At 43.6% G+C, this 14,094-nt stretch overlaps 1 protein-coding gene across 1 annotated transcript in view; it reads left to right on the forward strand.

The window, feature by feature from the left end:
• LOC106584045 (uncharacterized) overlaps positions 1 to 14,094 on the forward strand; it is a 188,904-nt gene that overhangs the window by 135,591 nt on the left and 39,219 nt on the right. The window contains exons 32-39 of the mRNA XM_014168854.3: positions 2,565 to 2,618; positions 3,651 to 3,704; positions 3,828 to 3,881; positions 6,288 to 6,341; positions 7,059 to 7,112; positions 7,231 to 7,338; positions 7,553 to 7,606; positions 9,232 to 9,339. Of these exons, the coding sequence (XP_014024329.3) occupies positions 2,565 to 2,618; positions 3,651 to 3,704; positions 3,828 to 3,881; positions 6,288 to 6,341; positions 7,059 to 7,112; positions 7,231 to 7,338; positions 7,553 to 7,606; positions 9,232 to 9,339 (540 nt within the window). The remainder of the gene's footprint in view (positions 1 to 2,564; positions 2,619 to 3,650; positions 3,705 to 3,827; positions 3,882 to 6,287; positions 6,342 to 7,058; positions 7,113 to 7,230; positions 7,339 to 7,552; positions 7,607 to 9,231; positions 9,340 to 14,094) is intronic.

A 14,094-nucleotide genomic window follows, 5' to 3' on the forward strand; every position in this document is an offset into this window, starting at 1 on the left:
GGGATAAATTGAAGTGTGTGCGCGTGTGTGTGTGCATGTGGGCGCTTTCGGTGTGTGTGTGTGTGTGTGTGTGTGTGTGTGTGTGTGTGTGTGCGTGCGGACACATGTGACTGTTCCACAGTGCCCAGACCTTGAGGTCTGTCTGGCTGCGGTGCGCTTCCACTCTCATGTGTCCCTGGCGGCGGTAAACGGAGACTGAGACGTTTTAATGTAGAAACGGTCTTTGCAACGAGGGGAAAGATCTGCGTTTGTGCTTAGTTAATGATGGATTGCAGAGTTGAAATATAATCGTTGAACTACATAGCAGTTCCCTACTGAAGGGAAATGAATTAAAGAAACACGTATACCAAAGTACTTCGTATTAACAGTGAGCTGCACATAAATGTTGGTGTTGGCTGCTGTCAGCCAAGTACACACACCTTTCTCTCTGTGTCTTTCTTTATCTCTGTGTGGCCAGAGGTGATGATTGTCAATGTTGTGCTCCCGAGTGGCGCAGCGGTCTAACGCACTGCATCTCAGTGCTTGAGGCTTCACTACAGACATCCTGATTAGAATCCAGGCTGTATCACAAACAGGACGTGATTGGGAGTCCCCATAGGGCGGCGCACAATTGGCCCAGCGTCGTCCGGGTTTGGCCGGTGTAGGCCGTCATTGTCAAGAAGGATTTTGTTCTTAACTGACTTGCCTGGTTAAATAAAGAATGCATAAAATAATAATGCCGAATAGAACCTGCTGCATGCTCAATGAATCTTGAATCCATTCACAGATGCTTGGCCGGTTCATTTAGTTTGATAAATGACCTATTTTTCAGCTCTCTTAAGTCACGCCTTGGTGTACGACTTGACAAGCGATGTTTGTAATTGTTTTTAACTGATGTGTCGCTGCGCGCACACACACACTAGCAGCGACCTGTCCTGCTCAGTGTCTAAATGCCATAATTTGTATAAAGCGAGGTCTATGAACACAGATCAGTTTGTGTGTTTCAGGGGGAATGGGTGTAGTTACCGTGGGTGTTAAAACAGGTCATTCTTCCTGAGCGGTAAAACACACAATGATGCAACTGAAAAGCCCCACTGTCATGACATGGTGAGCCCACGAAGTCCCTATCCCCATGAACCATCTCTAATGTACATTGATGTACAGAAGAGTGGAGTTTTAGGTTGGGGTGCGGGTTCCGTTGAGCAGAGTTTGATGCTCTTACAACAGAGACCCTCTAATCCTCAAAATTAAATTCTTTAAAACTACAAGGAAAGATTTTCCATCCAACAGTATGTTTACTCCAGTATCTGACAGTATGTCTACTGCCGTCAGGACTTAAGTTAACATAGATCTGACAGGCAGCGTAGAGGAGCTGTATATTCTCCCCAGTGACCTCTAGAGCCACAGTGCCATCTTGTGTTCAGTGTTGCAAAATACATATTTGAGGGGCAGTGAGACTGCAAGTGTGGTACTGTACTGAAGTCATCTGAAGTCATACAGTATATATCTCTCTATCAATCTTCACTAAAACTAAGCTGCGGTTGAATCAAATATTTATGAATCAGAGGACGGTTGCGTGCACTTTATGATAGCGACATTGACGAATGGCTTCCTTAACCTCCACCATGCTTAGATCAACAGGCTGGATGTTCTGTTCAGTCCTCTCTGACACATTTTAGGAACATTTGTGCAAAACAAAGCTTTGATTTACAGTTTTATTAAATATATTCCCGTCTTATGTTGACTCTTGTGATTTACAATGTTTTCAGCACTCTGTCTCTAAGAGTTCTGAAAATGACCATTCCCGTTTCTTTCTTTTTTTTTAATCTCTTTGTTTTGTGCTGTTGTACAGACATATTTCATTTGGTTATTATGTTATTTGGGTATTTTGAGTAATGCTTTACACTTACCGTTACAACAGGGGTTGTAAATAGTAGAACATGTAGTGGTCCCTTACTGGCACCTCATGTGAAAGAGTTACAGTACTACAGAGATAGTTATGTCATAGCCCAACTTTAACATCCTGACTTTGCACTTCTATACTAAGTGTAAGTGGAATTTGTAACTCTGTTGTTCTGAATGATGTAGAATTTATTTCAGGGACAAAGGAATATGACACCGACGCTGAGATGGCTAAGCTCTGTATATTTTGTTTCTAACATCGCGTAACTTTGTAACCACAGTGGGCAAGCGATGTGTGTAGAATATCACGCTGATCATAGATGAATTCAGCGACATAATATTTCAGATCAGATGTAATACCTTTGACACACCACTGAAAGCCACAGTCAATAGCTTTTCCCCAGTTGTAACAGAAACTGTTGCCCAGTGTTTGTGTTCAGGATGCTATGGATCAGATTCAAGAGTCAAGTTTATTGGCTTGTCCCTTCCCAACTTCTCAACGGGGACTTCTCAATTCCTGGAATATTATAATTCCCCCCACTTTTTTTCTGCATGATTTACTGGTTTGTATGTTTGCTTCTCTAGTCTGATCCGATCCATCGTTAGTCCCTCTGGTAGGCTCTGTATCTGGTTCATCCTGTAATGGGACTATATGTTGGTGACCTCTGACCTGTCTCTCTCAGGGGAAAGCTGGGATCCCTGGCAGCACTGGAGAGAGGGGAGCCCATGGTGAACCAGTGAGTATCAATCAGTCAATCAATCAATCGAACAGTTGTCACAGCGCTTTACAGTAACCCTGCCTAGACCCCTAAACACATTGGCTGCTTGCACACTAGAAGGAATAAACCTGACCTCCCTTACAACCTGATGAGGGACAAATCTGTGACATACTGTGACTGACTGTTCTGTGCGAAAAATGTCTGACTATCATTGTGAAGTGGACATTCATTAGTACAACGATTAAGCCTCTCTTTCTCCTGAGGCATATCCTGACAGGGTAAAACATGTCAAGCTGTCGCTCTCAATAGTTTGTTCACCCAGTCTAAACATTTAATCAGCTCTGGTATTACTCAACCCCCCTGTTAATCAGTGGTTCCAGGGCTCTGTGAAACACAATCAGGGAGGAGCGGGGTGATTTTCATGTGGCTGATGGGATGTGTGTGTGGCTTATTTTTCCAGCCTTTGATACTGACTGTGCACGTGCTCAGACACACATTAGACACACGCACACAAAGGGAAGGAAACACACATGCGTGCACGCACAACGACACACACATACACACACTTTACCCCCATATTAGCCCTCTCAAGAATAAGTCCCCAAATTCTCATATTTCATGGGAAACAGTGGAGAACCCCTCAAGAACATCAACAATGTCAAACAAATATTTGCCTAAGTTAATTCAATAACCCCCATATCCACCATGGTTTACGTTATGTTCAGATTATTTGACTAAATTATTTCAGTAACCCCCATATCCACCATGGTTTACGTTTTGTTCAGATTATTTGACTAAGTTATTTCAATAACCCCCATATCCATGGTTTACGTTTTGTTCAGTTTATTTGACTAAGTTATTTCAATAACCCCCATATCCATGGTTTACGTTTTGTTCAGTTTATTTGACTAAGTTATTTCAATAACCCCTATAGCCATGGATTATGTTATGTTCAGTTTTTGCCTTGCACTCAATCAAGCCATGATCCACCACATCACATGACATCACAGTAACCCCTGAGACCACTGATTGGCTGATTCTCTCCTCTAGGGGCCCAAAGGACCCACGGGGGACGTAGGACCTGATGGAGAGCAAGGACCTGAGGTAACTGTTGTTTAATTTAAAGACTGGTTTGCTGTGAATTTCACTATACATCTGGACACACTCGCTGACTCTTTCTCACACATACACACTTTTTGTCTTACTCCTCTTCTCTTTTCCACACAGGGTGTTCCTGGCGGAGAGGGGGAACCGGGTCCAGTTGGAGAACCTGGGATAAAGGTCAGTGTTCTGGAGAACTACTGATTGTGGATTTAAACCTCACAAAACAAAATGACAGCCAGACACATCCAAGGCCCATCCATCAGTCTTACTACAGCTCAGACTACAGCTTCGTAGATGTTACGTCTCTTATTTAGGGGAGTCTGAGCAATTCTTGACCTTTTCTGATTGACATTTTGGTTTACAACGCGTTCTGTGAACGTCGCAGGGTCAAGCGCTTTATAGCGCCAGAAAGCCCCATCTGTCTGCCTTCCGCTACCACTCTGTCAGCGGAGCTGACTGAAGTGTCAGGTTTCACATACCATATTTGATTAAGGAGTGATGTGTCAAATTTTTTGGCTTAACCAGACAAATAATCAATTTACTCTCCCTCTGAGCGACGGGGCCCAGCCTAGGAGACGGCATATTTAAAGGGGACAGTCTAGCAATTTCAGCAATCGTGTAGTGACCGGAGGTTCGGCTCTTTTTGCTGAATCTGATCTTTTCAACTCGTTCAGTCAAAAGAACAAATCTTTCGTTCATTTGAGTCAGTAATACCCAGAGTACGCAGGGCCCCCTACCAGCGAACGATGAACTAAAAACTCGAAACAATCACAATACTGCCATCTTGTTCACCATAGGGGGCTTATTGGAGCGGTCATTTGTGACTGAGCCTTATAAAAGTCTGCTTCAAACAATGCACATTCGTGATTGCTAGGCATACAAATACAATCATTTATTGACACCTTTGAAACGAGGTCTAGCTGCAGCCACAACCGGACTAGATTGTGAATGACTCTTGGCGGAATGCAATTGCCTGACTGCCGCCCGTTCAGGGAGATTATTTAGCACCGTATCGTTTGCGAGCTGCACCACCACCCTATGTAAGGACCGACACTGGAGTAGAGAAGCAGGTACGGGGAGTCAAACATTTAATCGGAACAGACCAGGAACAAGACAGGCACAGCGTCAGCACACGGGTATACAAGGACATATGACAATCGATGCTGAAGCGGGAAACAGAGCGGTGGAACAGACAGATATAAGGGAGGTAATGACAGAGGTGACTGAGTCCAGGTGAGTCCAATAATCGCTGATGCGGGGGAAGACGGGTGTGCGTAATGATGGTGGCGGGAGTGCGTAATGCTGGAGAGCCTGGCGCCCTCGAGCGCCAGGGGGGCAGAGTGGGAGCAGGCGTGACACCCTCAAGCGATTTGTTTTCTCGAGTTCAAGTGTTGAGCAGAGGAAGGCTGTGTATGTTTTGGTTCTTCAAAGCTGTGTCCATAACATTCAATAATCAATTAATTGCATTCATTCTTGCACCATGTGATCAATTATCCATGATCCTATTATCCTAAACATGTGTTTTTCTGCTTGCAGCATGATCTTTTTTTTCTATGTGTATGTGATATACAGTTGGTGGTCGGAGCACGTCTCCAGAGCCACATTGCGGCCAGCAGGTCAAACAAGACGGATTTAGAGCTCTCAACATGAAAAAATACTCAATAGATTTGGAGAATTGAAACACGTTCTCTGCGTCACAGAGGAATGAAATCACGCTGTGTGTACAGCTGAAGTTGTAATGAGTCTACAGACATTCAAATGGTGTCTCTGTTGCTCAGAGGAGGCTTGGCAGAAAGTGCTATGTCGTTGGTTATATGAAATGTGGCCAAAATTGTAGTATCACTAAATAAAATCATATTTATTTTACAGTTATAAGGTGAAATCTTATAGTAAGTCATTTATAATTTAATTGTATCGGCATTTAGAAAGCCTTTCAGTCATTTGTTCTATTTTAATATTTTCATAATATTTGTACTATGTACTTGAGCTTGTGTCCTCAAATGTAAGTACACCTCAGCAATGTATAACAATTTTTAACAGAAAGGTGAGTTCCAGACCTTTCTAGAACTATGCAGCATTACTAGTTAAGGGTTATGGCCGTTTCATGAAAAATGACTTTTTGGTATGTCTATATAGGCAGAAATCTACATTTGCCATAACGTCTAGTTTGCCGCCTAGCCTACTCCCCCATTGAACTTGTATGGTTGATGTACCTCAACATGATTAAAGTTGCCTTAGGAAAGAGGGCGATATTTCAATGTTAAGCGGACCCAGGTCCTATTAGTAGGCTACCCACAATCCTCAGGGAGGGTTATGGCTTCTGTTCTGTGAACTCCTGATCACCCCTGAGTGGCTGTTAGTGTCCCTCTGAGAGGTAGGTGACCTCGTGAGCACTTGTGTGAAAAAAGGCGGTCAACACTCGCAAATAAAGTACTTAACATGTCAGTAATACTTTATTTTCAAGTCGTTTTACTCATGGGCTACAGCACCTAAAGACTCAAATACATAACTTAGAGTTTAGCTTGTCTTATCGTCTTATTTTTGGATATACTCCTGAGCACTTCTGTTGTTGTGTCCCTGCAGGGCGATGTGGGGCCGTTTGGAGGAGAGGGGGAACAAGGACAGCAGGGAATGAGAGTGAGTCCTGAGTCCTTCAAAATACCTTTTAATCTCAGTCTATGATTCTAATCCTGCTCTGCTTGTGTTTGGGAGAATCCGATATGCCAGTATATTTACTCTGCCCTCATTTGATGGAGGCGTGTAAATCCTTGGGCTGGAGACGGCCCGGAGAAGGCCAGGGCAGCGTTGCGACTGATTTGTTTTTGTCTTTTGGACTGTATCGATAACCTTTTAGGGATGTCGGAGGAGCCCGTCTCTCTCTCTCGCTCTCTCTTTCTCTCTCTCTCTTTGGGCAAGAGGAAAGCCCCGCGGAGACTTAGAAACTCCCCGTAGAGAAAGAGAGGGTCCTTTGTGTCCAAGCTTACACTCAGAGATCCTGTTGATGATTATTCAAACAATCACACTGTTTTTATTGTACATTCTTATTGACACTAATAACTAAATTCTCCAGACATTTTGGATTATTGGTGTACGCAATAGAGAAAAGAGCAAGCATTCTTCCGTTAACCCCAATGGCTTACATATGCCGGAAGGAAAATATAATCGTCATCACAGTCAGGCTCTTTCCAAATCTACAAGAACACACGTGTTACACATGTCCCATGCCCTGTGGGTCTGAGTGTACATATATACGTACTGCCCAATAAATTCATTCCATAGGAACGTTTGGCATGCTATTAATTGTAACAATAGGTGTCGCTATGGTTTTGGTATTGTGTGATTCTTTGTTTATAGAGTCTTCCAGGTCCTGCTGGTGAGGACGGGCCCCTGGGAAAAGATGGTCCAAAGGTAAATATACTGAATGTTCAGCCAAATTACGGTATTTGTGTTCTCTATTACACATTTGACCTCCACTGCGTAATATTTTGCTGAATGCTATATTTTGCTGTCCCTATCTTTGCCTCAGGGAGAGCCAGGGGACCGTGGGCCAATGGGCGAGGCAGGGGACAGGGGGATAGAGGGAGACCCTGGGCTTCCTGGGGCCACCGGACTGGCTGGAAAATGTGGTTTCCCTGTAAGTGTTTCTGACAAACAAAAAGTACAACAATAGAGCCAAACGTGATGATGCCTATGGGTCCCAGTAGGGGGCAGTCTTCACTTTAACAAAGCCTTGTAGTTCCTGGGGCATTCAAGGTGGTGTGGGCACACTGCAACAAAGGAGGTGTGACAAAGGTCAGTAGTCTAGACAAGTCTATAGATTGTTTCTAATGAGTTTGACTCTCTACCAGGGACCAGAGGGGAAACAGGGTCCCCTGGGAAACCGTGGTCGGCATGGCAAGAAGGTAACCATTCAGATGTTTTACTAGCATGTGTTGATACAGTGCCTTCAGAAAGTATTCATACTCCTTGACTTATTCCACATTTTGTTGTCTTACAGCCTGAATTCAAAATGGATTAAATGGATAATTTGTTTTCAACCATCTATGCACAATACCCCATAATGACAAAGTGGAAACATGTTTTTAGAAATGTTTGCAAATTTATTGAAAATATTACAGAAATATTTCATTTCCATAAGTATTCACACCCCTGAGTCAATACTTTGTAGAAGGATCTTTGGCAGTGATTACAGTCTTTCTGGGTCTATAAGAGCTTTCCACACCTGGACTATGCAACATTTGCCCATTATTATTTTCTAAATTCTTCAAGCACTGTCAAATTTGTTGTTGATCCTTGCTAAAAAAAAACATTTCAGGTCTTGCCATATATTTTCAAGTAGATTGAAGCCAAAACTTGAATTAGGCCACTCAGGAACATTCACTGTCTTCGTGGTAAACAACTCCAGTGTAGATTTGGCCTTGTGTTTTAGGTATTGTCCTGCTGAAAGGTGAATTCATTTATCCTGATAAACTCCCCAGTCCTTGACAATTACAAGCATAACCATAACATTATGCAGCCACCACTATGCTTGAAAATATGGAGAGTAGTACTCAGTGATGTGTTGTATTGGATTTACCCCAAACATAACACTTTGTATTCAGGACAAAAAGTGAATTACTTTGCCATATATTTTGCAGCATTTCTTTAGTGCCTTGTTGCAAACAGGATCCATGTTTTGGAATATTTGTATTTCTTTTCACTCTGTCAATTTGGTTAGTATTGTGGAGTAAGTACAATGTTGTTGATCCATCCTCAGTTTTCTCCTATCACAGCCATTAAACTCTGTAACTGTTTTAAAGTCATCATTGGCCTCAAGGTGAAATCCCTGAGCAGTTTCCTCCTTCTCCAGCAACTGAGTTAGGAAGGATGCCTGTATCTTTGTAGTGACTGGATGTATTGATATACTATCTAAAGTGTAATTAATAACTTACTTCACCATGTTTAAAGAAATATTTAATGTCTACTTTTTTTCATTTTTAACCCATCTACCAATAGGTGCCCTTCTTTTTGAGGCATTGGAAAACCTCCCTGGTCTTTGTGGTTGAATCTGTGTTTGAAACTCACTGCTCGACTAAGAGACCTTACAGATAATTGTATTTTTGAGCTACAGAGATGAAGTAGTCTTTCAAAATATAATGGTAAACAATATTATTGCGCACAGAGTGAGTCCATGCAACTTATTATGTGACTTGTTAAGCACATTTTCACTCCTGAACATATTTAGGCTTGCCATAACAAAGGGGTTGAATAGTTATTGACTCAAGACATTTCAGCTTTTCATGTTTAATTAATTTGTAAACATTTCAAAAAACATAATTCCACTTTGTCATTATGGGGTATTGTTTGTAGATCAGTGACACAAATCTAAATTTAATCAATTTTAATTTCAGGCTGTAACACAACAAAATGTGAAAAATGTCTGAAGGCTCTGCACATCACTTGGATCCTCATCATCAGAGATAAATCAGTGTCCATGCTGCACACACACACACACACACACCTACCTTTGTTGTTGTTTTGTGTTCAGGGAGAGGCAGGCAAACCAGGTCATATCGGTGAGACAGGGGACATCGGGGACATCGGCCAGAAAGGGGGCACAGGACTGAAAGGCGCCAGAGGAACCAGAGGCCCTGCAGTCAGTACCCACTTTCCTTTTATCCCAGTATAGTCTGTGACCTAACTTCCTGTGTGGGAAGCTGACAATTCTGATTAATTCTGTTTAACAAAGTGGCCCTCATTAGTACTGAAGGGCGTAAATCTGTAAGGTATTTTTTTTTTTTTTTAGGTCTTCCAGTTTTATGTACAGTAAAGAGCGAGCGATCCAAAAGTAAGCTCATACTGATAGTCACTGAAGGATCAAGGCTTTGTAATAAAAAATGATCTGGCCAAGAGGACAGCATCCATGAAGCTATAGTCTCAACAATAAACACTTGAAATGGGACTGTTTTAGTGTCCTCATTGATTGAGATGAGGTAACACACTCAGCATCCTACCACCCAGTAGAAATGGTTATTGGTTATTGACACTCACAAACACGAACACTCACAATTGACTTATTACATATATTGAACACAAATATGAACGCAACATGTAAAGTGTTGGTCCAATGTTTCATGAGCTGAAATAAAATATCCCAGAAATGTTCCATATGCACAAGAAGCTTATTTATCTAAAATGTTGTTTACATCCCTGTTAGTGAGAAATTCCCCTTTGCCAAGATAATCCATCCACCTGACAGATGTGGCATATCAAGAAGATGATTAAATAGCAGGATTATTACACAGATGCACCTTGTGCTGGGGACAATAAAAGGCCACTCTAAAATGTGCAGTTTTGTCACACAACACAATGAATGCCACAGATGTCTCAAGTTTTGAAGGAGCGTCCAATTACCATTCTGACTGCAGGAATGTCTAGCAGAGCTGTTGCCAGAGAGTTGAATGTTAATTTCACTACCATATGCTGCCTCCAATGTTGTTTTAAAGAATTTGGCAGTACGTTCAACCAGCCTCACAACCACAGACCACGTGTAACCACACCAACCCAAGACCTCCACATCCGGCTTCTTCACCTGCAGGGAACGCCTGAGACCAGCCACCCGGACAGCTGGTTCAACTGTGGGTTTGCACAACCAAAGAAATGCTCACCTTCGATGGCCACTGGCACGCTGGAGAAGTGTGCTCTTCACCGATGAATGCTGGCTTCAACTATACAGGGCGGATGGCAGACAACGTGTATGGCGTCGTGTGAGCGAGCGGTTTGCTGATGTGAACTTTGTGAACATGGTGGCGGTGTGGTTATGGTATGGGGAAGTACAGGCAGGCATAAGCCACAGACAATGAACACAATGGCATTTTATCGATGTCAATTTGAATGCATAGAGCTACGGGGACGAGATCCTGAGGCACATTCATCTGCCGCCATCACCTCATGTTTCAGCATGATAATGCACAGCCCCATGTTGCAAGGATCTGTACACAATTCCTGGAAGCTGAAAATGTTTTAGTTCCTCCATGGCCTGCATACTCACCCAATGAGCAACTTTGGGATGCTCTGGTTCGATGTGTACGACAGCGTTTCCAGTTCCCGCCAATATCCAGAAACCTCGCACAGCCATTAAAGAGGAGAGGGACAATATTCCACAGGCCACAATCAACAGCCTGAAGGAGATTCAACAATCAACAGCCTATTCCCCCTCAGGAAACTAAAAAGATTTGGCATGGGTCCTGAGATCCTCAAAAGGTTCTACAGCTGCAACATCGAGAGCATCCTGGCCGGTTGCATCACTGCCTGGTACGGCAATTACTCGGCCTCCGACCGCAAGGCACTTCAGAGGGTAGTGCGTACGGCCCAGTACATCACTGGGGCATCCACTGATGTACTGGGCTGCCTGCCTGCCATCCTGCCTGCCAAGCTGCCTGCCATCCAGGACCTCTACACCAGGCGGTGTCAGAGGAAGGCCCTAAAAATTGTCAAAGACCCCCTACTGCTACTCTCTGTTCATCATATATGCATAGTAACTTTAACTATACCCACATATACATACTATCTCAATAAGCCTGACTAACCGGTGTCTGTATATAGCCTTGCTACTCTTATTTTTCAAATGTCTTTTTACTGTTGTTTTATTTCTTTACTTACACACACACACACACACACACACACTTTTTTTTGTTCTTTTTTTCCCCCTTCACTATTGGTTAGAGCCTGTAAGTAAGCATTTCACTGTAAGGTCTACACCTGTTGTATTCGGCGCACGTGACAAATAAACTTTGATTTGATTTGTTGAGTGGCATTAGGGAATTGGTGGTCACACCAGATACTGACTGGTTTTCTGATCCAAGTCCCTACCTTTTTTTTAAAGTATCTGTGACCAACAGATGCATATCTGTATTCCCAGTCATGTGAAATCGCTATATTAGGGCCTAATGAATTTCTTTCTACTGACTGATGTCCTTATATAGTGTGACTGAGTAAAATATTTTAAATTGTTGCATGTTGCGTTTATATTTGTGTTCAGTGTAATCCCCAACTCATTGGCAGGTCTGTGATATTCCATTAATAAGACTAATGGCTAATTTCCCTGAGTGTCTCTGGAGAATAACCAACTGTAAATAACCAACTGTAAAAACATCTGAAACAGTGAAAGCAGCCCTGAGTACACTAGCGGTTCTGGGGGGGGGCAGGGGGGGCCAGTACCCCTGTTACAACAATTTTGGACCCCCTTGTGGCCCCCTAAATGTGGAGTATGAAATATTTTTTACATAACTAATTTTTGCTATCGTTCTTTTTTTACATCCGTTATTAGACAGTGGCAACGATGATGATTATGAACATGGTCCTTTGCCTGCTAATGCCTGCAATGCAGTGAAGAAAACGATATGACAACAATAACGTCTAATGTAACTGGCCCCTCTTAACAGTACAACTGGCCCCAGCTTGGCCCCCCCCAGTTGAAATGGTCTAGAACCACCACTGCCTGAGTAACCTAAATATTACATTGTTCAAACCTGGCCAAGCCTCGGTCGGCTCAGTAGCTCAAAACTAATGCAAAGTGATCTGAGTCTTTTCCTATGTAATTCCATTATAAGCCCTAAAGCTTTGTTCCCTTTCAATCGGTCAACTCAGTACAACACAAGCTATGGGGGGAGTTCACGCACTACCGCCCTCTCCTCAAGAGCATTAGAACACGTGCCTCTCCGGAAGCCCTGCCTTCCACATGATAAACCTGAGGCACGGATTCACTCCTTCAATTCTTCTGCTCTTCACCTCGAGCTGAGCAGAACAATTCAGGCATTTCTTAAAAAATAATCAAAATGTATCAGGCTAAACTGTCCCACTTAAGGAGGGGATGCACACATGTTGTCTGTTAAGTAACTCGTTTTGTGAAGTTTCCTATCAATTCTTCTGCCTGTTTAGCCTGGCTAACTGGCTGAGTAAGATTGCAAACACAACCAAAAGGACCAAGGCTAACAAGACAGGTTCGGGTTTAAGACCATGCACAAATAAATAAAAAGATACTCACGTTAAAAATAAATAAAAATAACTCCCTCCAAAGATACTCTTATGGCTTCTTCTCACAAGTGCCTGTACCTCGGCTGGGTCTGAGTTACGGAACCCAGGGATGAATTGGGGCTTGTCCTGTCTGTCTGACGCATGTGAAAGCAGCCCTAGCTCAAACCATTTGCTGAGTGCTCTGTCGCCGGCTAAGGTAGGACACTTGAAGGAAGAGGGCGTCCGGGTCGGTGTGCACTCCATACCTCTCTTCCCAGACCTGGCCGATGATCTGGTCTAATGTGGACGGGATCAGGCTAGCTCAACAGCGCTGCATAGCGTGCCGGTCAGGTTAGCGTGTTAGCTAGCATACTGCCACTGGCGATTCCTGTCTCACATGATGGAATTGTTTGTGTAGCTCTCTTATTAAAAGTAACAAATAATTAAACAGCGGCAGTAAAATAACAATAGTGAGGCTATATACAGGGGGAACCGGTACAGAGTCAATGTGCGGGGGCACTAGTTAGTCGAGGTAATTCAGGTAATATGTACATGTTGATAGAGTTAAAGTGACTATGCATAGATAATAAACAGAGTAGCAGCAGTGTAAAAGAGGGGTCTGGGTATCCCTTTGATTAGCTGTTCAGGGGCCTTATGGCTTGGGGTAGAAGCTGTTAAGAAGCCTTTTGGACCTCAACTCGGTGCTCCGGTACCGCGTGCCGAGTGGTAGCAGAGAGAACAGTCTATGACTAGGGTGGCTGGAGTCTAACAATTATTAGGGTCTTCCTCTGACACCGCCTGGTATAGAGGTCCTGGATGGCAGGAAGCTTGGCTGGGCCGTACAGACTGGGCTGTACACATTACTCTCTGTAGTGCCTTGCGGTCGGAGGCCGAGCAGTTGCCATACCAGGCAGTGATGCAACCAGTCAGGATGCTCTCGATGGTGCAGCTGTACAACCTTTTGAGGATCTGAGGACCCATGACAAATCTTTTCAGTCTCTTGAGCGGGAGTAGGCTTTGTCGTGCCCTCTTCACGACGGTCTTAGTGTGTTTGGATAGTTTGTTGGTGATGTGGACACCAAGGAACTTGAAGCTCTTAACCTGCTCCGCTACAGCTGGTGAGATGAGAATGGGGGCGTGTTTGGTCCTCCTTTTCCTGTAGTCCACAATCATCTCCTTTGTCTTGATCACGTTAAGGGAGAGGTTGTTGTCCTGGCACCACACGGCCAGGTCTCTGACCTCCTCCCTATAGGCTGTCTCATCATTATCGGCGATCAGGCCGTTGTCATCTGCAAACTTGATGATGGTGTTGGAGTCTTGCCTGGCCATGCAGTCATGAGTGAACAGGGAGTACAGGAGGGGACTGAGCACACACCCCTGATGGGCCCCTGTGTTG

Source organism: Salmo salar, chromosome 23 (assembly GCF_965601325.2).
Source record: "Salmo salar chromosome 23, fSalSal1, whole genome shotgun sequence".
In the NCBI taxonomy this organism is placed as follows: domain Eukaryota; kingdom Metazoa; phylum Chordata; class Actinopteri; order Salmoniformes; family Salmonidae; genus Salmo; species Salmo salar.